At 51.0% G+C, this 26,862-nt stretch overlaps 1 protein-coding gene across 2 annotated transcripts in view; it reads left to right on the forward strand.

Moving 5' to 3' along the window:
• RNF165 (ring finger protein 165) overlaps window positions 1–26,854 on the forward strand; it is a 108,284-nt gene extending 81,430 nt beyond the window's left edge. For both annotated transcript variants that reach the window (XM_034642682.1, XM_011223506.3), the window contains exons 2-8: window positions 6,620–6,935; window positions 8,508–8,615; window positions 13,106–13,235; window positions 14,979–15,083; window positions 15,419–15,514; window positions 20,324–20,430; window positions 20,963–26,854. In XM_034642682.1, the coding sequence (XP_034498573.1) occupies window positions 6,620–6,935; window positions 8,508–8,615; window positions 13,106–13,235; window positions 14,979–15,083; window positions 15,419–15,514; window positions 20,324–20,430; window positions 20,963–21,080 (980 nt within the window). In that variant the 3' untranslated portion in view covers window positions 21,081–26,854. The remainder of the gene's footprint in view (window positions 1–6,619; window positions 6,936–8,507; window positions 8,616–13,105; window positions 13,236–14,978; window positions 15,084–15,418; window positions 15,515–20,323; window positions 20,431–20,962) is intronic.
• The last annotated feature ends 8 nt before the right edge of the window (window positions 26,855–26,862 follow it).

Consider the following 26,862-nt stretch of genomic DNA (forward strand, 5'->3'; position numbering starts at 1 on the left):
GGGACACGCCAAGCTGGCGTCCCTGGAGGCCTGGAGGGTTTGGGTCCCGCCCTACTCTCCCAGGGTCCCATATCCCTGGGAGAAGCAGGGGAGCTTTGGTCCTGGCCAGCTGGTCAACTCTGCAATAGGGACTGTGGGCAGTCCTTGTGCCCGAGCCACCCACCAGCAGAAGGAGACAATCACTACGGGCCGCCTGAGTGGGCAGCAGCCCAGGCTGAAGAGCTGTCAGGTTCCCCTTCCCTCTTTGTCTGAGGGCTTGGAGGTGGTGAGTCTGGGCCCTGGAGTCTTGGGGATGAAAGCCCCTTTACTTCAGGGTGACCATGTTGGTGCACAGGAGAATACAGCTAGAATACTCGTCCAGCTCAGGAGGCTGTCTGCTCTGAAGAAGCCTCTCTGCTGGGCCTCATGGCTCTGCTGTCTCAGTCTCCGTCCCTGGCATGCTGACTTGTTGGCCTGGCTCCCCTCTGCTCCCGCCTAGGCCCAGCCCTGAGGCTGCCCCGGCCCCTTTGACTCTGTCCCCAGACTGGAAACCACAGACTGGCCCCGTGTGTCCTCTGAGCATACTGGCCCCCTTTCTGCACCACCGTCCTCCTTGGGAGGTCCCCTCACCACCACCTCTGCTCTATCAGGCCTCCTAGTTCCCCGGGCTCTAGCCCCTCCTTCTCATCAACACTTGCTTTCAGGAAAGATCTCGGTTCAAATCTCTACTCTGTCCTTTACCAGAAGCGTGTCAGTGAACCTTTCAGAGATTTGGAAACTCTGTCACTGTTATCCTCACCCACCTTGCCCACAGCCCTTAGTCCCAGGGCTCTGGGCTTCTCCTTACCTTTCCCTCCCCTGCGGGGTGGTTTCTGTCCTCTAATCTGCCCACTCTCCAGCTGCCAGCCTGTTCAGGCTCCCTGCCCATGAGGCACAAACTAGTCACCGATCCCTGGGCATTGCTGGAGCACCTGCTGTGTCCCATGTGGGCCAGGTGGGCATCTGGTAGGCCCTGCACCTTGTGCTTCCCCTGCCCCGCTGTGCAGGGCCAGACAGGGACCTCCCTCCGCAGCCCTGCCCCATCCTGCGCTCGCCCCGGGCCCCTGAAGCCAGTCTCTGGCGGTGCTATGAGCACTGATTTTCTGAACTCAAAGATGCACATGTTTTTCTTCCATTTCCAAAACTAAACTAATTTGTGTCTTACACTTGATGGGTTTCTTTAGTGGGGTGCTTTGTTTCTGGGCGCTCCTTCATCCTCTTCACTCCCTCAAAATGTTATTTAGCTCATGACGAAGCTTGCAATCGATGGCATTTCAGCCCCAAGGAAGTATGAGAAATGGATAGTGTAATCAGGGACATCTGGAGATTATTTTTTAACCCAAGGGAGTAACTCTAATGGGAAAAATTGTGGGTTGTCTTTTGATGGGGGCATTTTGGGATGTAAGTGCTGTTCAGACGTCACTGATCATTGGCTTGTCATGGGCCCAGATAGTCTATGCTGAGAACTTCACTGCTCTGGTCTTAGAGACCAGATAGAATAGCTATTTCTGCTACTTTCACAGTCCCCTACATGGCATAGGATTGAGGAGAGCCCAGGGTCCCTGAATGGCTGTCTCTTGGCTTCAATTCCCTTCTGAGCAGGGACGCTGAGACTGAGAATCCACCGGGGATGGAGATGATGGGGAGAGGGGCCCAAAGTCCCAGAACGGGAAGCCAAAGGGTCTTTGCAGGTAGAAACTGCCTGAAATAGGGGACAAATAGACATTTTGATTCCCCTTTCTCTTGTTGCCCATCCCAGAGAGAGGGCGCCTACTCTCATTTCCCAGGGCACCGGAGGGTCCAGGTGGCAGGGAGCACAGCCCTTCTGGGCTGTGGCAGTCAGTCAGTCCTCTTCCTAAGGGGCTGCCACAGAAACCTGAAGACTCCCCTTGCTGGGTGGGCACCTGGTGGCAGGACACTGGCCAGCCCCCGCCCCCAGACAGGTCCTCGCCAAGCCGCAGCTTTCAAACCCAGAGCTCACCCGGGTCCTTCCTGCTATTCTCGTTCCCTCTGTTTCAAACCAGTCTGCCATCAGCCTGTCTCAGTGCAGCCAGTCTCCTGAGCCGCTGTTTCTCCCTCAGACCCCCCGACAGTCAGTCAGCAGCTCTTCACTGAACGCCAGCTCCCAGAGAGGTGCGTGGGGATCCAGAAACAGTAAGACACGAAGCTCAGCCAGCTGGGGGCGGTGAGTGTGAAGAAACAGCTCAAGGTAGCCCCTGCCAGGTGCCAAATGAGTGATACAGACAGGGCGTTCTCCAGGAGCTCAGAGGAGGCTGGCGGGCAGGGGAGGCATTTTTGGAAGAGCCGAGAGGTGACCTTTAAAGACGGGGAAGGCAGCCGGTGAGATGTGAGCAAAGGCCCCTCCGTGGGAAAGTGTGTGGTGCGTCTGGAACGTTGAGTAGACCGATGTGGATGGCTGGGGGCGAGCTTGGTGGAGGTAGCGGGGATCAGGAGGCCAGAGCTTCCTACCCGGCTGGGGGGTGTGCCTCTCCCCTGTGAGCCATGGGGAGCTCCCCACTGGAAGACGGACCAGTTGGGGAACTTGGCTAACGCGCTTTGCTCTCTGTACGGAGTTGGCTTTCCTCCTTTACAGCTGTACTGTCCGACGGGAAAGGCACTAACCACGGGAGGCAGTTGAGCTCTTGGAAGGTGGGGCTCGTCAGAACTGAAATGCATTAAGTGCAAAATCTCCACTTCATTCCGAAGACTTCGTCCACAATAAAAAACGACGGAAACTACCGCAATCATTTCTTTTTCTTTCGAGTACTTGTTGAAATACTAACACTTTGGATATATCCACCTATGTAACATATACTATTAAAATCAAGCTCACCTGGGGCGCCTGGGTGGCACAGCGGTTGGGCGTCTGCCTTCGGCTCAGGGCGTGATCCCGGCGTTATGGGATCGAGCCCCACATCAGGCTCCTCCGCTATGAGCCTGCTTCTTCCTCTCCCACTCCCCCTGCTTGTGTTCCCTCTCTCGCTGGCTGTCTCTATCTCTGTCGAATAAATAAATAAAATCTTTAAAAAAAAATTAAGCTCACCTGCATCTGTTTACTTCTTTGAAGGGTGGCTTCTCTACCAGAAAATGTTAAGCTCCGCACAGCGGCTTACCTTATCATTCTTTTGGACAAGGCTGGATTAGAGTCTTTACAATATATTCTTTTTGTGCAATTCCCTTTCTCTGTAGTCATGACTGTCTTTCACTTCTTTTAAGATTTTATTAATTAATTAATTAATTAATTAATTTACGAATGGGTGAGAGGGGGAGGAGCAGAGGGAGAGGGACCAACAGACTCCGTGCAGAACGGGGAGCCCAAGACGCAGGGCTCGATCTCATGACCTGAGCCGAAACCAACAGTCGGTCGCTTAATTGACTGAGCCACCCAGGCGTCCTCACTTCTTATCATTATCTCTCAATACCCATCCCTTCCCTCTTCTTGCCCCTTTCTGTCACCTTGGCCTTCTTCTCTTTTGATGGTCAGGCGTGACAACAGAGGGTGGAGTGAGGGAGAAGGGGGAATCTAGCACCAGCTTGCTCAGGCCACAGCTCCAGGATTCAGCAAAGCCAGAATTCAACAGGCAGAGAGGCCCTACTTACCCAGAATGTTGGTAGAAATTACCCTCCTAGAAAATTCTTTTCTGGCTCATGTGAGAGGAGTCAGAAATTCTTTTTATTTTCATTTGGATTTGTAAATAGTTATTTTTAAAAATCTGTCAATGACATGCACATCGTTTACAAAGTTGAAAGGCATCAGTATACAAGATACATGTAGTAATGTGTCTGCCCCTTGCCCTCCCCTGTAGCCCAAAACTCAACTCACGCCACTCTTCTTCGGGTATTTACTTCCTGAAATACATAAATTACCAAGTAAATTTCTAAATAAATTCTTATAACGCTATTTGATTTTTCAATTTTGACATTATATATTTTCTTCTTATTAAGAGAGAAGTGTCCTCTTCTGTTCTAATACAGTTTATTAATGTTCGTTTTATTATTCATATATAAATACTGTTCACTGCTGAACCAAGTCGTGCATAGTAATTGCACTTTCTTGCACAACCTTTTCTTTTCTTGGAGGTAATAACTGCTTCTTATTTTATCTTACTTTTTGGCTGCCTTGCTTTTTATGACATTTGTACAGGTTCTTACCAAATTCTCTATCAAATTGCAAAATTTGTTCAGATACTACATTTATGTGGCTAAATCTCTTGGTAATCCTATCGTTTCCATCCCTGCCTCCAAGACAACCTCTTGGAGCCCCCGCCCCCTGCTTCCCTCTGACACCGGGCTGGAGCCCCTGCCCAGCTCGGGAGAGCCCAGCTCTTTCAGATACTAGCCCCTAGTTTTTGCTCCTCTTTCTTGGTTTGTGTCTGAGAAAGGGTGCCGAGAAGGTTGATATTTTTGAGACCCTGCATGTTTGAAAATGTCTTTATTCTATCCTCACGCTTGATTAATCAATAGTTCGGCTGGGCATAGAGTCCTAGATGGAAATCTTTTTCTCCCCTCGGTATCATGAAGGCAGTTGCTCCACTGTTTCCATGCTTCCAACGTTGCTCTTGGAAAATCTCATGCTATTTTGCCTCCTGACCCTTTGTGTGGCCCCCGTTTGCTTTCTCTCTGGAAGGTGTTAGAATCATCTTTGCTCCTACAATTTGGACATTTTACAGGTGCTTCAGTGTGGGGTTCTCCTATCCGTTTTGCTGGGCACTCAGAGAAACTCAGACCATCAGTTCTGGGAAATATGTTTTGTAATATTTTTCATTAATCTCCTCCCCATTGTTTCCTCCCCCTTTTCTCTCTCACTAGTTATGTATGGAAACTTCTGACCTATCCATCTATGTTTATATCTGTTTTCTCCTACTTACCGTCTCTTGGTTTTCTTGTTCTGCTTCCTGGGAAAGTTCCCCAGCTTTATCTTCTGACCCTTCTGCTTTTAATTTCCAAGGGCTCTCTCTCTTGTTTTCTCTTAGCTCCTTTTAAAAACGCTTCTTGTTTCATGGATCCAACATTATATTTCTTGGAGGATATTAATTATAGTGTTTTGAAGTTTTTTTCCTGGTCCTTGCATTACTTCTGTTCCTCTGAGTTCTTTTTCTTTTCTTTTTAAAATTGGATACATTCTCTCTCTTTTCACCCTGTAATCTTCCTTAGAGACTGGTTGCCCTTGGGCTATCTGTTCATAGTGAAGAATAGGTCACTAAAAGCTGTCCAGAAATTGCGTGTGTGTGTGTGTGTGTGTGTGTGTGTGGATTTTCCATTTATGGGCTTCATTACAGAGTGGCTGATTGGGGACCCAACCATTTTACTGGGGCACTCCCAACCAGAACCATCTGTAGAGCTCTTTATGGGACCAGTGTCCAGTGTGCTGGGTGACAGTGCTTTCAGAACCAGGTGGCAGAGGGGGTGCCCCCTGCTTGACCATGGTGCTGCACACCTGCCGGCCTCTATTGGAGGCTGTCTGGCCCAGTTTCCCTACAGAATGTCAGGGTGAAGGAGGGGTAGGCAGTCAGTGCCTCCATGGGAAAGGGGAGAAGCCCCAGACAGAACTGGTCCTCATACAGACTTGTAGTCAGTGTCCCTCTCTCCTGCCTTCCAAAGTAGCCAACACCTTCAATTCCTGACCTTTCCAGCAAGGGTGGCAAGATCTGTCCACTTGACCACCCCTTCGGTAGAGGCTGGATTTCTGGTTTCTCAGTTCTGCTAACTCTTCCCTTTGCTTTCCATCTTCCAAAAATCTGTTGACATCTGTTGCCTGCGTGTGTCATTTCTGTTCTCTTTGTCCTTATCTATTTCTCTTCTCTTGATTCCTTTGCTCTCATTTCAGCGGGGCTGGAAGGAGCAGATACATGTTGAACCTGCCACGCGTAGCAGGAAGCCCCTGTAAACATTTCTGAAGTGCCAAGTCCTCTTGCCTTACTTAGTAAAGGACCGCCCTGGCGAGAGCTGGATCATTCCTCACGGAGAATTTGTAAGGCTTTCCTGTCGTCAAGGTCAATTTTATTTAGAAAAGTTGAGGAGACTAGATTAAACGTACCCTGAACCCAGCTTATTCCTGGAAGTGGTTGCTTTTAAATGAATTATAACATCGTAACAAATTATTTAATTTTTATTTAAATAAAAATAACTTTTTTGGATTAGTCTTTTCCACAAAACTGCATAGAAAAAAAAAAACGTCGGGTTGTTTTGTCTCTGGAAATTAGGGCTCCCTATGGGCTGGGTCCTTGGCGAGGCTGGACGGCATGTTCTCTAGGTGGCATCTATTAAAACAGGCAGTCGGGCTGAGGTTGCACGGGAGGAGTCTAATTCGGGAAAGCCAAACTGCCTTCAGGTGCCTTACAACTCCCTTAACAAGTGTGTTGGTTTTTTAAAGGATGCTGGTGGCTTCTCTGCTGGCTGCCCGGAACGCTCCTCCCCCCTCCAGCACATACAGCCCAGAGCCTCTACCTGGCAGCGGTGAGGACGACCACGTGCACCTGAAAGCGATGACATCGCCGTGTTCCCATGCCGGCAGCCACTTCCGAACCCGCGCAGGGCGTCCCCTCGGCAGGGGAGGGGCGCAGGGCGGGTCCTCACGAGTCTTCTGTCTTTGCCTCTCCAGGTGCCCCTTTTCAAAGGTCTCAGCATCCGCACGCTACCTCCTGCCGCCACTTCCACCTGGGCCCCCCGCAGCCGCAGCAGCTGGCGCCCGACTTCCCCCTGGCCCACCCCGTGCAGTCGCAGCCGGGCCTCAGCGCCCACATGGCCCCGGCCCACCAGCACAGCGGCACCCTGCACCAGTCGCTGACTCCGCTGCCCACCCTGCAGTTCCAGGACGTCACAGGTCCCTCCTTCCTACCTCAGGCCCTGCACCAGCAATACCTCCTGCAGCAGCAGCTCCTGGAAGCCCAGCACCGCAGGCTCGTCTCGCACCCGAGGTGGGCGGGGCCGGGGCGGGACCTCGGCCAGGACACCTGGCTTCCGCTGGGCGGGCGGGCAGTCACCACGTGGGGTTACGGGCGGGAGGCGGCTTTTGCTCCAGTTAGAGGCATTCGTTTTGGGCAGTGAAGGCCACTTGGACCCGACGCGGGTTCCCTCGGTAGCCGGTGTGTGTCCTTGTCACACCACCCAGGTGCAGGGACCGGGCCGGGTAACCGGTTTTGTAGTGCTCACGGCGGACTACTGCACAGAGGGGAATGGGACCCCTCAAGTCCCCTCGACCTTCATGATCACCTGATTCTAACACCTAAGTTCCCTAGGGGACACCAAAGGCCACAGCTGCTTCTGCCCTGCCGTCAGAGAGCCCATGGTCTGGTTGGGGGGACCAGCTACGAAACAAATTAGATAATACTAGGTCTGAAGAAGCTGTGGGACCCTGGGCAAGTCACTTCACCTCTCTGAGCCTCAGCTGTTAGAATGAGATTACACTAGTGCTTCTCAAATGTTTTTGCCTTAGGACCCTTCAGAGTCTTAAAAATTATCGAGGATTACACAACCTTCTGTTTACATGGATTATGACTACTGATACCATGTTGGAAATTAAAACTGAAAAATTTAAAACATTTATTATTTCATTTAAAAATACAATAACTCATATGTTAACACCAATAGTATCTTTTTTTGAAAAGAAGTATATATACACACACGTAGAGTGAGAAGAGGGGCTTTTTTTTTTTAAACATATTTGCAAATCTCTTTAATGCCTGGCTTAATAGAAGACAACTGTGTTCTCTTGTCTGCTTCTGCGTTTAATCTGTTGCAGAATCACGTGTAGTTTCTAGAAAACTTCACCATTCACTTGTGAGAGAATGAGAGTAAAAAAGCAAATAACGTCCTAGTACTATTGCGAAAATAGGTTTGACCTCACGAACCCCATACAGGAGTCTGGGGGACCCCCAGGGGTGCCTGGAGCACACTGAGGACTGCTGGACCTGATGATCTCAAAGGCTCTAAGCATCCGTGACTGTGGGGGTTAGGATGCCGGGAGCAGAGGTGAATGTTGTAGCAGGTCAGAGGGAGGCGAGGTCACCATGCCTGCAGTGTGCAGGGAGGCCTTCCTGCAGGCGGTGGCTTTGGGGCCATGAAAGCTGGGAAGAGTGTGGAGAAGGGCAGAGGAGAGGGGAAGGGTGTGGCAGGAGCAGAGGGGTGCACAGGTGTGGGAAAGCCTGCAGGAGGCACATCTCTGTGCCCTGGAGACAGCCCATGAAATTCAGAGGGAAGAAGCAGGAGAAGGAGCCGAGCAGGCGAGGGAGTTTGGGTGGGACGGGAGGCCGGCAGGGGACACACCGAGGGAGAGGCCTCAGTGTCGTGGGCAGCCCCCAGATAGCAGGAATGTTTGAGTTACCGGCTGCTGCCAGCTGGGAACTGTCCTTGGAATTTGGGAAGAAGGGCAAAGCCCACGGCTCTGTAGGCTGTAGGCTCAGGCTGGCTGGGGCTGCTCAGTGCTCCGGGGGCCTGGCCCAGCCCGGGGCAGCCCTGACCCCGTGGGCCCTTCTTCTCTTCCCATGCAGGCGGAGTCAGGAGCGCGTGTCTGTCCATCCCCACCGCCTCCACCCCAGCTTCGACTTCGGCCAACTCCAGACGCCTCAGCCCAGGTATTTGGCTGAGGGTACTGACTGGTGAGTCTCTGGAGTCCCTAAGCAAGAGCGGGGGAGTCTTGCCTGGTCCCTGGAGTTCCCGTTTCCTTCACTTTGATGGTGCAGGAGTCCTCATCTTTAAGCTCCAGTCTTTGCCTCTGCCCCCAGTCACCCTCCAGGCCACATGGCACCCACTCGGCCTGGTTTCGGTGATTAGCTCAGGATGTGGCTGGATAGCATCGTGTGCCCAGCCTGGGGCTCTGTGCTCACGGTCCTGCAGGGGAGGAGGGGACAGAGATTCAAAACATTTCCCAAGGTCAATGAGGGCTGGAAACCAGTGGTTTCTAGGAGGCAGGCAGAAAGGAGTCTCAGGAGCTAGCTAGTCAGGCAAAGCTTCATGGAGGGGGTGGGCCTTGAGGGATCCACAGAGAAGAGCCAGCAAGACCAAACACAGGCTTGTGGAGGCAGACCCAGCAGGGTTGGGGGTAAGGCCTGGGGACAGAAGCTGGAGAGAGAGATCGAGGGCTCTGCCGTGGCATCTCTGTAAGCGCCAAGTCCCTGTCTTCTACAATCTCTTGCCCTTGGGACAGAGGTCTTTGTTGCCCTGGGATGCAGTGCTGCTTGGTTTTGGGCCCTCCGTCCCACCTGACTCTCTGCTTCTAGCTCAGGACTTGGCTGACCTGCGCTAGGGCGCAGTGCAAACGCCCCAACACGAGAAAGGTGTGCGGTTTGCCGAGGCATTTAGGTTTAGAGGGCATCACGCCTGCCACTTATTTTTAAATAGTTCAGAAAAAAAATCCAGGAGACGTGTGTGTGTAGCTGTTGTAAGTATTCGTGGAGAGAGAAAGAGAGAAGGAACGAAAAACGCAGCAAAATAGTAAAACATTAACGCGTGGGGAATCTGGGTGAGGGGTACCCAGGAATTCTTCCGGCTGGCCTTGCAACTTTGAGGTCAACAGTGTTGTTGTTGTTTTAAAGAATGTAAGAACAAACAAACAAAAAACTTCTATGGAGAGGCAGGGACTATATTTTTTAAAAAGCCAGACATGCACTGTGTCGTTTTCCAGCCATCAGTCAGGCAGACTGGGCATCCAAGCATGGTTCAAAAGCTGCCGAGTTCTGGTTGACTACATGCGAAAGGTGCTTCCGGGGGCAGGAAATCGTTGTTCTAAAGTGTTCCCATGTCTCCCAGCCCTCTGCTGGTTCTGGGGGATGCTCTGTGAAATTGAACACTTCCTCAAAAGAGAGGCGACACGGCGGCCAACTCCAGCCCAGGCTTTTTCTAATTAGCAGATTCAAATCAGGAAAATTTAATTGCAGTTTGGATTGAATTCTGTCCCTCAGCAGTCAAGTCCATTCAATTTAATTCAATTCAGCACATACTGAGTGATTTGAACAAACATGGGGAGCCAGCATGGCAAGTGGGACCGGGAAGGTGACATGGGTGAGTGGCGAGCATTGTCCTGGGGACGTGTCGGGAGCAGCTCAGGTGCGAGGCTCTCCGGCTTGCTCGCTTTAGCCAGATCTGCCATCCTTCTGCTCTTCACTCCCTCTGCCCTCCTGACCTCTGTCTCCCTGAGAAACACAAAGACTAAGGCCCTAAGAGGCCTCAGCAGGGGACGAGGGGAGGCTCCTGCCCTGAGTCACACCTGGGTTCACCTGGGTGTTTTCTGCCTGGCCTGTCCATCTTACTTTAGGATATTTGAACCCTACCCAGGCCAGCTTCTCTTGGCTGGGCATCTTGGCCTGGGAGTGTGTGGGGGCACCAGGCCTTGTGGGAGCAATCCCAAATATGTCCTCTTTTTGGTCCATTCCTGATAACTTGACCCTGACCTTGAGCTCCAATGTCTCTGTCATCATCACGCTCCTTCTCTGACTCATTCCCGGCTTCCTACTTCCAGCTGCACCCCACCCCACCACCCAGCCCTCGCCCTGGCCAAGCAGAGCCCCCCAGGGACACCTAGGACCTGTGAGAGGGTGGGTGGAGGACAAGAGTCTCCTCCTGTCCTTCCCCGGCAGGCAGCTCGGCCTCTGCCACGCCTCCACATTCCCCTGCGAGAAGGTGCCAGCACTTAAGTCCCGGGAAGAATGTGAGGGTCTGTGTAGCAACCAGACCACGCACGCTTCAAGGCTGTTGACAGTGAGTGGAAAATAAAGGTTAGCTTGATATTTATACATAACTGACAAAAAACTGGGCATTGAGACAAGGCCCACAGGAAATCGCTGGGACACCATTCTGGGTTGACCCTGTGGTCTTAGGGTTATAGGGTGTTTCTATGACCCTTTGCAAACTCAGCCAGGTTCTGCCAGTCTGGGGCAACAGCGAAAGGTGGGAGACATTGCTTCTGCAGGCGCCGCTGTGTCCCAGGCAAGTCCCAACCCTGGCTTCTTTCAGGTGTGATGAGCGTCCCCTTTTCAGGGACCCTGGGTTTAGAAAGGAATTTTCTGGTGAGACGATAAGAGGGCTATCCCAGAGCCCACCCAGCGTCAACCTGGGCAGGTCATCCCACTCATCCGAGTGTCATGGTGCCATTGGTCCTGCAGTTAGCATTCTTGTAGTTGGAGTGACTCTGTTCCAAGTTCCTTGGGACTTTGCTTTTGGTAGAATTCCCTGAATGTCTCTTTGCTGCTTTGAATTTGCTGAGACCCCTGAGGCTGCTGGGTAAACGCTGAGAGTCAGAGCATCTGCCGCCTGGGGGGGGGGGGTCCCATGGAACATCTTTCCCTGAGGCAGGTCCATAGAATGAGCCCAGGGAGGGCTTAGAACCCAGGTGGCCCTAACTAGCTAGCCGGGGACTCTGGGTAAGGCACAGCCGCTCTTCAAGCCTCAGAGGGACCTGGGACACCCAGGGGCTGGATTAGTGGGTTTCTAAGTTTGCTTCCAATTGGATCCAAGAGTTTGTAGCTCATTTTCCAAATGATGGACTCACGAGGAGTTATTCCAGGGATTCGGGCTAATATAGTGAGGAAATACAGGACTATATGTACATCGTTTTGTGTTACACACACACACAGAGCTCCCCGGGAAGAATGTCAGGGTCTATGTAGCAACCAGACCACAGCACGCTTCAAGGCCATTGATAGTGAGTGGAACATAAAGTTTAGCTTGATATTTAGACACAATTGTGAAAAAACTGTGCATTGAGACCATGTCCACGCACACATATATGTACACATACACACACATACACACACACACACATATACACGCACATCACATCTGGAAACAGAAATTCCTTAAAAGCCCCCTCGTGTTTTTTTTTCTTTGGATGTATTTGTTGAAGAAATTTGGACTGCTTTTTCTGGGCAATTTTCCCCCCTCCTCTGGATTTTGCTGGTTGCGCTCTGGTGTGTCCCTTGAGATGTCCCTCAGTTTTTCTCTGTTCCCTGGGCTCTGGCACTTAGATCAAGGGTTGAGCGCATTCAACTCTTACTATTTCTTGGCAAAAATACTGAAAAGGGGCGTGTTCTTCCGGCAGAAAGCTGGTTGTCCCTCCTTCCGTGGTGCTAACAGCGATGGGTGATCTTGGCCAGGAGCCTTTATTTCTTCCGGGGATGCAGGGAGCTGGTAGATAACTCTCTCATTCCCTACTCGTTTATTAGCTAGAAAGCTTTTATAACGAGAAATTTCCCTTCATCAACCATTTGGCTGCCTTTGGTACAGTTCACAGTGGAAAGGCAGGATAAATGTTGGATTCTTTCTCTTTCTTTACTAGTTTTCAAAATGGAGCGTGGACTCCCTAACATCCTTCGAAGGGACTGGTTTACTTTAGCGTCATTTCCCTCTCATGGATCCGAACCTGCCTGATGAGTTTCCATCTGCTGTAATTATGCTCGCTGACACGCCCCTTGTCCAAGCTCTAGCCAGTGGGAACCTCTTCAGGACGGTTCCTGAATCCTCTTGACACGATAACTTGATAACTTCCTTGCTTTCAGTTATAAAAAGAGGTTTCAAATCATTTTGCACGTTTTCTGCCCCAGACCTGACATGGGCCATCTCCCCAGGAGCCCTGGTTCCTCTTCAGTTGCAATGACTGGTTTATTTTTTTACGTGAAGTGAGTTTTCCTGTCTTTGTAGGAGTGGGGGGCAGGGGTCCAGGATAGCTTTTCCAGCCTCACGGCTACAGAGGTCCTTCTTCAGTGGTTTTCTCACAGTGGCACAAATATGGCCTCTGCTCCCTGCTCCCCTCCACCTGACTTGTCTTCCCTTTGCTCCGTATCCCTGAGCAGCTCTATTTGGATTCTTTCAGCGTTTCTCTCAGGGATGGGCTTTGTCTTGGGAGGGACCTTTGGTGCACTCATTTTAAGAAGTTTAATGAGCCCCTTCGGACCTGGCAGACCCCTTTCCTCCCCCGAGTCTCTGTTTTCTTCACTTTAAAGAGAAGGCAAGGGGTAGGTGATGCCGAGTCCCTTTTAGCTCCAGTGGTTTGTGACTCCGAGTCTTGTCCCTGGGCTGGAGGTCTGAGGTCCCTCCTGTAACCAGATGGCTGAATCACACCACCCTGTGGTTCACTGTGGCCTTGTCCCCGCAGGGATCTCAGTGTGGACGCCGGCTTGAGCCCTGCCCAGTTCCAGGTGCGGCCCATCCCTCAGCACTATCAGCATTACCTAGCGACTCCTCGAATGCACCACTTTCCCAGAAACTCCTCCTCCACGCAGATGGTGAGTCAAGGGCTCTGCCGGGAACCAGACCCCCTTGCTGCCTACAGGTGTCGGGTGTCCGTGGTTGGCTAAGGCCAGCCACTCCTCTGTGCCCTGCTGTCACGCTGTCTGCCCCTCCCTGCTCCTGTTCCCACTCTGGCTTGATCCGTCGGACTAAAGCCAGTACTGTGGGTGGGACACAGTGGGGCACAGGAGGAGGGAAAGGGGTGCGTGGTGGGCTGTAGTCTGTGGGGAAGAGGCTCAGGGCTAACAATAGGCAGGGTAGTCCCCATTTTCTCCCCATTTAATTTCTTGGGGTCAGCACCTCCCTGGGCCTTGATTTTACTTATCTGTGAGTTGGGATGAAGAGGCCTGCCTCATCCTTCTCACGGGGCTGGCAAGGGCTGGTGTGAGGGACAGAGGACCCCCCAGAGGTGGCCCTTGGGCCTGGCCTGCCGACCCAGTTCTGCTTTCTGCCAGGGGCCGGCCTTTGTCACTGCAGGGCGTTATGATTGCCGCAGGGGGCAGGTTGGCTCTGGGGGCCTTCCAGTCCCTGGGGCGGCAAGCTCCGCAGATCAAAGGTGAGACATGCCATTAAAGCAGCAATGGACTGATGGCGAAATCTCATTTCTAGACACCTTGTTCATGTTGCCAGCCCACCGCACACTTCCCCCCTCCAGCCCTTGTCTCTTTCATTAACCATTCTGTTCCTCAGTCTCCTTGTTGGTACAGGTTGGGATGAGTAATCTCTGAAGCCCTTGTCCGCTCTGAGGTTCTATGGTTGGTGTCATGAGCACCGTCTCCTAAGAGAAAAAGCTAACATTTATCGAGCACTTCATGCATGGCAGGCCCTGTTCTAAGCACTTTAAGCAAATTACCCACAACCTTACACAAAAGGGTATTCATCCCTGTTTTGCAGATGGGCAAACTGAGGCATAGAGAGGTTAAGTAACAGAGCTCATGCAGTGAGTAGATAGAGGAGCTGTGATGGAAACCTGGCCCCTCTGACTCCTAGCCGGGGCCAGGGTGAGGTGAGTGGGGCAGGGCCATGCCGGTCCAGGATCACCTCCTGTCTTTCATTTAAAATTTTGTTGTTTTGTTCATTATGGACTTTTTACATTAATTTTGATTTTTTAAAAAAATATTGCATTAAAATATTATTTACCTTGATTACTGAGTCGTTTGTGCTTCAGTTTTGTGCTCTCGCTGGCCCCACCTAGATAGGATGTGGCCCACACTCTTGACTGCCTGAGACACTGTCTGAGGCCATACAGAGCAGAGGGGAAGGAAATGGCCCGTGGCCACCCAGCCACCTGGTTTTGAAGTCGAGGGCTGCCACTTGGTTGCATAACTTAGGCACTGACTTTATCCATTTGTGTCTCATTTCCCCTATCGTGAAATAGGGGTAGTAATTGCACCTACATTCTGGATCAGATGAGATCATTCAATTAGTCATGTGAAGTGCTTAGACAGTGCCTGCCTTGAAATAGATGCCCAATCAGTTTAGTCGGCTTACTAATTATATTAGTATATAGTATAAGTATTTACTAATTTATATTTACTTCATTGATTTTGTTATTTTTTCTGGGGCTGGTCTGGCACAGGCTTGGTTCTTGATGAGGAGAGGAGGATGTAGGAGCAGGAGAGAGAGCACCTCTGCCTGAAGAATCTCCGGGGTGTGCAGATTGGCGGGTTATGGGGGGGCCATCGGAGGCTGGGCACGTGCAACCTGGAATCCTATCCAAGGCATTTTCTCCCCAACAGGTCGTCCATGAAATCCGAAACTACCCTTACCCTCAGCTTCACTTCCTTGCTCTCCAGGGACTGAACCCCAGCAGACACACCTCCGCAGTGCGGGAGAGCTACGAGGTACGCCTGCCCCACTCTCTGGCTCCGGCTGGGTTGGTGGAGACGCCATTATGGTTCATGGTCCCCTCTCCCTTTCTCCTGCTGGTGGGTAGGGCATGGGAGGTTGTGGGGAGCTTTGGGGTTGAGAGTAAGAGAGAGAAAAAGAGAGAGCAGGTAAAGTTGTTGGGGCCTTTCAGTACCAGACAAGTTCTTCTCGATGGCTATGTGAATACTTCCTGCTAGCATCTTTCAGTGCCCTTCCTTCTTGTTGAGTGCATGCGTGAGTGTGTGTGTGTGTGTGTGTGTGTGTGAGTTAGTGCATGCAGAGTGCACATGTCACATTTTTCTCTTTGCAGGAGCTGCTGCAACTTGAGGACAGGTTGGGAAATGTGACCCGGGGAGCTGTACAGAACACCATTGAGAGGTTCACTTTCCCCCACAAATACAAGAAGGTGAGTCTGCTAGCAGGTCAGCCTGCATAGCTGAGGGGTTGTGGTTAGATGCTCTGAAGCTATGATGCTTTCCAGGGGCCTTCTCCCTTGTCTCCGTCAGGTGTGACCAGGAGGGGAGATGGGGGTACCTCTCATCATAAGAGGGAGGGCTGGGTGTGTGTGTGCATGTGGATTTGTGAGTGGGCGTATGTTAGGTGGGTGTACAGGTATATGAATGCTTGTATCTGAATGAGGTGGGCAAAGGGAGCACCTGCAGGGAAGGCTAAGATATGCTTCAGAAAAGAGGTCCAAGTCCAATCCTACATGGGGACAAATGGCCAACTAAGGCTTCGCAGCAGAGGTTTGCAATCCTCATTAACTATCAGGATCACCTGGGGAGCTTTTAAAGCCACACATTCAAGGCTCCCCCCGAAGCCTGTAGAGGTAGACTCTCCAGGGTTATTGCTCAGGAATGTGCAGGAGAATTAGAACCCAGGAATCTGATTTTAAAACCATTTTAAAATTCAAATAAATAAAAAATTTGGAAGCAGCCAAGATGTCATTCAAGAAGTGAGTGGATAAACAACAGTGGTGCATCCATACAATGGACTATTATTCCGTGATTTTTTAAAAAATGAGCCATGGAAAGACATTAGAGAACCTTAAATGCATATTACTAAGTGAGAGAAGCTAACCCAAAAAGGCTGCATGCTGTATGATTCCAACCATATAGTATTCTGGAAAAGGTAAAACTAGACAGTGAAAAGACCCCTTGTTGCCAGGGGTTTTGGGGGGAGGGATAGACGAGTGAATGGGTGGATCAAAGGCTATTTTTAGTGAAACTACTGTATGCCACTCCAATGGTGGACAAATGACATGTGTATTTGTCAAAACCCATAGAACACTACAGCAGGAAGAATGAACCCTAATGTAAACTCTTCAGCTAATAACAGTGTATCCCTAAGGCAAGATGCTAATAACAGGTCAAACCATATATGTGTGTTGAGTGGGGGAGGGATGTGGGAATGGGCTGTATTTTTTGCTCAATTTTAATGCCAGCTAAAATTGCTCTAGAAAATAATTCTGCTGTGAAAACAACTAAGAATTAAAAGCTTGACAAGGGCTGAGAGACTTGGCATGGGAAAAGGCTTGTTGAGGTCAAGCCAGAGCCCATCTTCACTGCCTCACAAGGCACTAGGGCACGATGGTTGTGAGCACTCAGTGTTGAAGTCAGATAGGGCCAGTGTTTAGTTTCAGTGTTACTACTGTCTTTGTTCGGGCTGCTGTAACAAAGCACCATCCGCTGGGGGGGCTTAAACGGCAGACATTTATTTCTCACAGTTCTCCGGGCTGGGAAGTCCAAGATCAAGGAACTGGTAGATTTGGTTCTTGGGGAGGACTCTCTTCCTGACTTGTGGCTGGCTCCATTCTTGCTGTATTTCACAGAGCAGAGAGGGGAAGGTCTGGTGTCATTTCCTCTTCTTATAGGGGCACTAATCCCATCATAGGGGCTCTGTCTTCGTGACCTCATCTAAACCTAATTAGTTTCCAGAGGCTCCGTCTCCTAATCCCATCACATTGGGGGGTAGGGCATCAATATATGAATTTGGGGGTGGGAGGCACAGACATTCATTTCATAACCACCACTGATAGCTGTGTAGCTCTGGACAACTTGACTTTTCTGGCCCCTTCCCTGTCCTTTTTAATGTAAGATAGGAATGATGTGTTAGTAACAACTGCAAGGGGTACTCCTGGGATTCAGTGGGACAATGTGTGTAATAGCTTAACACAGTGCCTGGTATCTGGTGAGTGATCAGGAATGGTGAATTGCTCTCACCTTGATATAGGGCTCACTTGTTCTAGGCTTGCACCAATGCCCATGATAGCAATTCAAAGAGGGGTCTGTGCAGCTCCTCACAGAGGCATTGAATTCAACCATAAGTGATTTCAACCAACATTTATTATCTGCAATGAGTCCTATATGGGTAGTGTGTTCCTAGAGGAAATGACAATATTTCAGTAACTAAGGTCATCATCAGCAAATGGAAAGTGATCATTGTCTGCAGGGAGACCTTTAGGCTCTTGGAGGAGAACATGGAAGGGGATGAGTGGCATGTTCAAGAGCCCAGAGCAGTCTCCACTTCTCTGATCAGGGTGTACTCACTCTTGCCAGGGCCACATGCCACACCTGCCCTCATGGCGACAGGCCGTGAGGAGACAGGGAGAGAACAGAGACTGAGAATGGAAAGGGAACATGAACCAATTCCATGACATAAAGGGTTGAGGTAAAGATGATGAGAATAAAGGGAAAATTGGGGGAATAAAATATTGTAAGAAAGAAATAAGAATTAAAAATATGAACTGATAAATAAAATGATAAATACATGAAATGTGAAAAAACTTCAAAAATTTAAACTGAGAGTCAACTAATACAAAATAAAAAAGTTTTTACAGTAGCAATGATAAAAGAATAAAAAATACAAAGGAAATATAGTCATGTAGACAACTATAAAAAATAAGAATTAGGCAAAGATATGAAAACAACATACAGAATGAAAACCAATAACAGTGACGTGAAATGGAATGTGAATGAGGACAAAAAGGTATGGGCTGAAGGGGTAAAATAAATATGAAATACATGCTGAGAAGAGTTACTGTTAAAATAAAAGTTACGTAGAAAATGAGAAGACAAAACCCAGAAGACCTAAAAGATTAAAGATACAAAAGAGGAAATAGGATAAGATTTTAAAAGAGACAATAATTAAAGAAATATAGATTAGGGATGCCTGGGTGGCACAGTCGGTTAAACATCCTACTTGTGGTTTTGGCTCAGGTCGTGATCTCAGGGTCATGAAATTGAGCCCCGAGGTGGGTTCCACGCTCAGCGTAGAGTCTGCTTAAGACTCTCCCTCCCTCTCTCTCTCTGCCCCTCCCCCTGCTCTCTCTCTTTCTCTCTCCCTCTCTCAAATAAATAAATCTTAAAAAAAGAAATATAGATTAAACATAGTGGAACAAGCTAAGACTATTCATTTGAAATCATCAACTATAAAAAGGAAATCATTAATAATGGTGGGAAAATAACAATAGAAAATAGGCAAGTAGTGAGTCTTATTAGTATCTTTTATAGAACATTCCTTTTCTCGAAGGACCAACTGAAAGGACACTCTTCCCAGAAACACAGCTGGGCTGTTAGGCAGGCAGACCATCATGACTCCATTCAAACTCAAAAGCCATGATGATTATATGGGACTATGGATGTAATTCTGATCTTCTGGTTTCTAGACAAGATGACACTTATTGCAGTGGCCATCCCATAGTTTGCAGTTGGGGTGTCTAGGACCCAGGGAGGCTGAGAACAGAAAGCATAGATTTTCTTTTATGTTCCAGTGAGGCTATAATACTCCAGTGACCACATCAGACTAAGGAACTCCAGAGCTTAGGACCAGGGACTGGAGTGGGGAAACCTAGCATCTAGACCTGGCCCCAATGTCATAGTCATTCTGTGGGTGGTTTTTGTGGGGTTTTTTTTTTTTTAACCTTGTGACTCTTCAGATTTTTCTCTTGGCAAAATGACCTTTAAGTCTGCTTCTCTCTGGAGAGGGGACAGAAGGGCTAGTTTCCTTCCCATGGATATTATCAGACTGTTTCAATGCACAGCTTGGAGAAGGGGACAAGAAAGGTGGGCTGATTTCATTCACTGATTAGATTCCTTCCTCCCCAGAATATTTTTAAAGCACTGATTATGCGCCTTCTGCTTGGCCAAGTGTGAAATAATACCCAAGGAAGGGTGAACCATGGTCCACACTGCTAAGAACTTGGAACTTTCTACATAGCAGTTAATGATTTTCAAATAATTTTTATAGAATTTTAAACTGTTGAACAAAAGTCAACAAGTATAAACAGAGTGACAGCATGATGTCCAAACTCATGTTGGAGCCAGTGCCTAACTTAAAGGAATTTTCTGGATAGGAAGAGATCCAACAATATACAGTAACAGTATGGTACAAATTATAGGAGTTGAGGAATTGTGCCTTCATCTAATAGTAAATGAATAGATGAGTAGACCTTAGCGGAGTGAAAGAGAGAAAGGAAGGAGGGAAAAAGGGAAGGAAAGAAGGAAAAAGGAAGGAAGGGAGGGAGAGAGGAAGGGTGGGAGGGAGGGAGGGAACGAGGGAGGAAGGAAGGAAGGGTAGATGGGTAGATGGATAGATAGAAGGTTGGGTGGTTGGAGGCTGAGTGGGTAAATGGATGGGTGGATGAGCAGATGGATGGGAGGTTGGGTGGATGTATGCATGTATGTATGGACGGATATATGGATGGATGGGTGGAAGGGTAGATGGGTGGGTGGGTGAGACATTGGGTGGATGGAGGGTGAGTGAGTGGATGAATGGATGGGTAGATGAGTAAATGGATGAGTGGATGGATGGATGAAGCATGCTGGACCTGAATGTGGAGGCAGAAGCCTGAAGCCAGGGATCTAGGTAGGAAAGGACATAAGGAGGAGTGGACAATATGAGGGGAATAGGAAGGGGAAGGGCTGTTTATGCACAAGCCAAAGTTTTGCCATGGATTGATTCATTAGGCACCCAGTTCCTTTCCAAACTGTGTACCTCTCAGCCAGGGTAACACCACTGTATCCTGAGGCAAAGAGGAAGAGTTGGGGAGGAGGCCAGGGAAAGGGTCTGGGATGAGCACACAAGTCTGGGGATTCCTTAAGAACTTAGAAAGACACTGACTCACAGATGAGGGAGGGAGAGGCTGTGGTTGAAAGATGGTGGTCACCAGGTGAGCTGCTTCACGTAACTAATGCTCGTCCTCTGCCTCTCATAGCGAAGACCCCAGGATGGCAAGGGCAAGAAGGAAGAGGGGGAGGAGTCAGACACAGATGAGAAATGCACAATTTGTCTGTCTATGCTGGAAGATGGAGAAGACGTGAGGTAGGAGACCCCCTTCTTCTATTCCCCCTCCCTTCCCCCTGCAGGTATTAGTGATCAGTCATGTGCTGAGTGTCAGGGGTACGGTGCTTGTCCTCTTGTGCATGTGTGGGCTAAGTGTGCCATAGTGTGCTATGTGGTGGTTCTAGGAAGGTGGGGTATGGAATGTTCTAGATGTGTGATGTTTATTATGTGGGCTGGTAGACACAAAGTATAAGAAAACGGAGTGATATTTGGCCTGGATGGGTCTAAGACAAAGTCATGGCTTTGTTTCAGGCTGGTCTGAAAGGACTTCCTGGGGGAGGAGGGCCGTGGGGTGCTCCTCCCTGTCATGACTTCCCATCCCAGCCACAGCCTCACTCTGGGGCAGGGCTCCCAAGACCCTCTTCGGCCTGTGGTGCCGGTGTGAGTCCTCCACACACCCCCCCCCCCCCCCCCCCCCCNCCTGTGGCCTGTGATTGCCAGTATTGCGCCACCCCTGGCCCACCCAGGACGTCCCTTTCCACCAGTCCTCTGACCGTCCCTTCTCTTCCAGGCGCCTACCCTGTATGCATCTCTTTCACCAACTGTGTGTGGACCAGTGGCTCGCCATGAGCAAGAAATGTCCCATCTGCCGAGTGGACATTGAGACACAACTGGGAGCTGACAGCTGAGGGAAGAATTAGCCAGTGGACGCCCCATTTTCCTTCACCAGGTCCCCCCACGGCCATAGCCCTTGCAGCCAAACTTTGCCTTCTGAGCCATTTGATGTAGAGGAAAAGCCTGCAAGCACGTTTTGTGGAAAGAGGAGTTGGCGGTATCAGTGTCTGAGGGAAAGGAGGGGTGGGGGGAGGACCCCCCATCCAGAACGGTGACTGCCCCCATCCACCTCGCTGCGCGGGAGGGAGCTGGCCGTGCCCGGAGCAGGGGTGGGAGGGGGGGGCCCACGCTGCTGAGAATCTGGATGTGAACTGGAAGGCCCTAGCTGATAGACAGGCCCCTCAATCCTGTCCTTCGAAGGGTTGTATATATACCTCTCGACCACTTAGAAACCACGTAGGGGTCTCTAGCTATTTCTGTGGATGGCAGCCGGAGCATGCTAGCTTAAGAAAAATGTCGTGTGTGGTGCTCTAGTCATCTTGTGGTGGACATGTCGCTATTACGAATTCGCACCAAATATTTCTCATTGAGTTCCTTGTTTTGGTGCCTGACTGAACCAACCAAGGACAGCCCAAATCTAACCGTCTTTACGAGAAAAAAAGGAAAAAGGAATCAAAGGTGAAAAAAAAAAAAAAAAGCCAAATCCTGTTCCTGGTGAAAAAGGATGATTTTTTTTTTTTCACCCAGGTTGGGAGGCGGGAGGGGGCGTTCTTGTTTTGTTTTCGGTTTTGTTGTTTCCTTTGCTTTTGTTTTTCTCATGTTTACAGTGCATGGAGTGTGGAAGGGGAACATCTGGGGAAGGGGAGGACTAGAAAAGGAGCAGAGGGGGGGCTTAGGTGGGCCCCTGAGGGGCTCAGCCCGGGTAAGGAGGGCAGAGTTTGGGTGGGGGAAGGAGAGATTCGGTCTTGAGGGAGGGCTCCCCAGTTCCAGGGCCCATCTGCTTCGTTCCAGCAGTGTGCCCGGTTCTGCATGGAAGTAGGGAGGGGCAGCCTTCAGCTAGAGCTGCCCCCGAGCTCCTCAGAGCCAGGGTGTCCCTGCTCATGCCACCTTCTTCCTTTCGGCTGTGCTGAAACCCTGTCACAAAGAGGCAATTCGGCCACTGCCTCCCTATGCAAAAAATTAACTGCATGCTGAAGATATGATAGCGTAGGTGGTAGACGCTTGGCCTTGGCCAAGGTGCTCTCAGGGGCTGGGGTCAAACACCGTGGACCTAGAGGAGGGCCTTCAGCTTCTTTTGGGGTGTCTCAGATCCCAATGGAGTCCCTCCGAGATGGCCCCGGTCCTGAGAACTGTGTTGGCTGGGTTTGGGAGGCCCCATGTCCCTAGTATCTGGCTCCTTCTCTGACTCCTTGATCACCATGGGCAAGTCCCTCTCTTTCTCTGTGCCTCATGTTCCTTCTCCTTAGAGGGGAGACAGTGACAGTGCACCCCCATTGCCACCTCTTCTACCTCCCCCAGATGTTGTGAGGACTGACACTACCCACCCCACAAACTCACGCCCCATCCTGAGAGCCTCCTTCGGGTTTAGGCACGGGGGTGGTGGGAGAGACAGACCTGGAGGTTCCAAGGGACACCACACAAGGTGTCTGTCTGCACCACCCCACAATTTTTCTTGAACCTCAAAGGGAGCAGAGAGATGGGAGGACAGAAGAAAGGAGATGGGAAAATCCACCAAATTCCAACCCCAACCCAGTGTTCTTCACTCACGGGTGAAAAACCCCAGCCCAGCTGGAATTCTGCTCCCTTCCTTTGCCCCTCACCCTCCCTTATTTGCACTTCCCTCAAAGCCTCCCTCTCCCCTCTCCCTTCCCCCAGTTTCAATGCCCTCATATCAGTAAGAGAAGACTAAGGAGGACAGGATACTTACCCCATATATGAAGAAATTCTGTAAGGTTTAGGAAACTGACTCTGCGCTGCTGCTGCAAAGGGTACATCCAGCACCAACGGGTAAAAAGGACCGAGAGGCAGATTTTGGCTTGAGGTAGAACCTTCTGGCACAACCAGAGCTGTCAGGCGAAGGCGTGGCTCTTCTGAACACCTGCAGGCACAGCATGGGGGATGTGGCCGGCTTCTGGTGGGAGCGTTACGCTCGAGGAGCTTACTCAGACTGAGGCCTCTTCCAGCACCCATACTCTGGTGTTCTATAAAATCTTTCCTGAGTGCCTGCTCGGTGCTGGGAGAGAGGACAATATCCCCACCTCGAGGAGCTTACACTTTAGCTGAGGAGCCAAGACGCATATAATAGCACAAAAATGGTGACTCCCTGATGCGCAGTTAACAGCAACGCGCATTACATTGTCCGGTTCCGCGGTTCCGGTGTGTGAACCATGTCTCCACGGCTGGAGAACCCACCGGTGTAGGAAGGTGCGTCCGAATCAGGATTTCGGGGAGATTTAGTTACCAGTAGCCACAGGAGGTGGGAATTCTCCCCAGCCTGCTGTGACCTGGGGGTAGCCAGGGTGGTCTCGGGAAGGTCACTCCCCTCTCCGTCTGGGGCTCTTGTGCTCTCTGAGGCTGGCAAGTAGAGCGAGTCGGTGTGGAACCAGATGGCGCAAGAGCTGGGGTGTGGGTTCTAGTCTTGGCTTTTTAATGACAAAGCATGCCATGCTCCTGGGCCTCAGTTTCCCCAGCTGTAATGCAAGGAGGTTGGATTGGATGCTTGCTAAATTTCCTTCCAACACTCACATTCTCTGATCCTCCCTGACATCAACCCATCTGTCAAGTGGTAGGGCCGCGTGCCTACCGAGCTGTTGGAAACAACATCCTCTGGGCACCAACATCTGTCTCAGAGGCTGAGAGTGGGGCGCAGTCCCCTCCCTCACCCTCCCTGTTCCGAGCAGGCTCTGAGTGCCCCAGGCTAACATTAGGCACTGACTCGGGTGGGAAGCACCCAGAGGGGAGAAGTCAGCCACCGACTTTGGGACTTTGGGGGGGTGGATCCCGAAGCCCCCCTCCCCTCCCCATCTCTCTGGGGCCCTTGTACCCTGTAGGTGGCACAGGAGGGCACGAGGACTCAGGCTCCTGCGAGCTCCAGGCTCCTTAGGCGGACAGCTCTCTGGGTGAGAACTCGGGAGAGGGGTCTGTACTTCTGCGCCCTGCCCTTGAAGCCCCCCTCTCCCTTGTTGGGGAGCCTGGGAAGATGACGAACAGGCAGGCTCAGGCCTCCGCATCTTGTACCCACCACCTCCGGAAGGGGAGACCCCCGGTAGTCCTCCTACTGCTCAACTCAAGGGACTCAGACCCTTTCTTGACTGAGACGCATGAGTGCCTTCTGGGGCGAGAGCCACCCCAGGATTCAAGTTGGGCCTCCCAGCCGCAGCACAGCCCTGGCCGCTGCAGGTCGCCAAGGACGCCAATCTGCGAAACCAACACCACGGGCGGCTGGCGCGGGCAGAGGCCCGGGCGCGGGGCTCCTCCCCCTGCCGGGACCCCGGGCCCTGGGACCCTGGCCCAGCAGCCATGGCAGGACTCAAGCTCCTCTTCCGCAAATGTCCCCAGCCTCCCTGCAAGTATTCTCAACTCTTTACGCCTAATGAACAAGCACAGTTTTTTCAATGGTGAAGAAAAAGCACCAGATCTTTTTCTTTTTTTCCTGAAGAAATCCCCCAAGCCCCCCGCCTCCTGGCGGGGCAAACACTCCCCGCGTGGGGCTGTAGCAACGTTTGTCAGGTCCCCCTGTCGTGTTTCATCTCCTGCGCGTAGAGCAAATGCTAGAGCGATTTCAGCTGATAGAAAAACAAAAATGAAAAAAAAAACCACAAAAAACAAAAAACATGGCACGTTGCTAGTTTACAGGGTTTTGTGAGTTTAAATGCCTTATATTTAACAATCATAATTTATGACTAACTTGTAGATATCGTGGGTTCTTATTTAATTATTTTTATAGTTGTTTTGCATTTTTAATTATAATTTATTTATTTAGAAGGGATACTAATTTTTTTTATTACTCCTATTACCTCATTTTGGCGTTGTTTCTGGGAGTGGAATGCTTTGCATGCATTGGTACGATGACAACCATGAACACAAAAAAAAATTTAAATAAAATTCCGCGAACTTTATTTCGTCCAGACTATCAGGGTGTGTGATTGCAAGCTGTCCTACTGTGGTGCTGGCCTCTTTGGGTACATTCCATACGAAATGCAAACCTTGATTCTGTATGCTGTGACCTAGTGAAAAACTCCAATATAGTGACTGTATTTAGCACATATATAAATATAATTTGCACTCGTCAGCAGACTGGGCTAATCCTTTCACTTGCTACCCCGGCCCCCTCCCCAACCCCCATCATTAACCTGTTTTCCTTTCTTCCCTTACCCTTCCTACCACCTGGGCCCACCCCACCTCTTCTCTCCCAGCAAGAGCTGGGGGGCACTTGGGGGTCACTCTCTCCACCGGGGCTCCAGATCTCTCTGGTTCCAGAACTGGGCCCCTCAGACATTCCCGGCAGGAGCATCTGAGAGCCAAAAAGCCTGATTTATTAGAAAGAGCCCTGGACTGGGGGGTCAGGAGGCTCGGGTTCTCAGACCAGCTCTATTGCAAACTTCCCTGTGACCTTGAGCAAGTCATTTGGCCTCCCTGAGTCTTGGTGTTCTGGGCAGGGCAGAGGGAGGTGAAGGGGAGGGTGTCTAGCGTCCCTCAGACCCAGAGAGACAATGACACAGAAGGGGGGGGGCACCAGGCTGTGCTGTCTCACCCTCCCAGGAGAGAAGGAATGGGAGGAGAAAGGATGGAGGGACGAAGAGAAGGAGGGCCTCCTGAGGGAGACAGGGCAGCGGGATGGGCAGACACGCCCTGGACGCAGGGCACGCACGTGCTTTCACAAGCCTCGGCAGGCCTTTACAGAGCGATTGGAAATCCATGTGTTGTTAGTTGTGGGGGCGGGGTAAACAGAATGTCAGCCCCCAAGTGTGGTGTTTGCGATTGCCACTCCAACATGTCCTCTCTTGGAGTCTTTGTTGTTGAGCAGAGCACTGGGACACAGATTCGGGACTCCCTGTCTTTCCTCCCAGGGTCTTCGCCTCCTTCACCCTCCGCCTTTGCTCCTTGGCGGCTGTGGGCTGAGGGGAGGGGCTGCTGTGGAGGACGGGCAGGGCCCTATGGTCTCAGCGCTCCTGAGAAGGAACGCTGGGGGACGGTTTGGGGAAGCGCCGGCCTCAAAGGCTGGCAATGCCCTGAGCCCAGACGTCTTTGAGCCAAAAAAGAAAGAGAGGAGGCCCATGTCCCCAGAAGAGGCCTCTGGGCCGGCTGAGAACCTAGCAAGGAGAGGGAGGACCACTCCTGTGCTCTCTGCATGTTTGCCTCCTCCCTCCTGTCCTCCTTCCCTTTCTTTCCGGCTCATCCTTCCCTCTTGCCTCTTGACATCACTGCCTTTGCCTGGTGGAGAAATCCATCCTCCACATGAGGCCCCTGGGATGGTGCTGATGGGGGAGGAGGCGGAGGCCCAGACTTGCCACAATGCCGGCCCAGGCTTGCAGGAAGTGGCCGGGCCTTGTAGGGTTCCCAAGCCCCAACTTTGGTCCAGCTGGACTATGGGTCCCGTTCCTTGGGCTTCCTGCCTGCTGCCTGCCCATCTTCCCTTTCTGCCTCTGCCCTGGAGCCTTGTTCTCCTGCTTTCCTTGGAGATGGCCTGTGGGGTCTCCCCCCGGGGCGTAAGACCACCACACTGCCAGGCTTGGCAGACACTGCCCCCCTTGGCAGGGCTCCTGGACGGACATGCCTTATGCTGCCCTGCAGGGTCAGAGTGGGAAGGGGCCCTTTGCCCTGGCTGGCCTGTGCCCCCACCTCCCCTCCCCCCCA

This window comes from Ailuropoda melanoleuca, chromosome 14, assembly GCF_002007445.2.
Source record: "Ailuropoda melanoleuca isolate Jingjing chromosome 14, ASM200744v2, whole genome shotgun sequence".
NCBI lineage: Eukaryota > Metazoa > Chordata > Mammalia > Carnivora > Ursidae > Ailuropoda > Ailuropoda melanoleuca.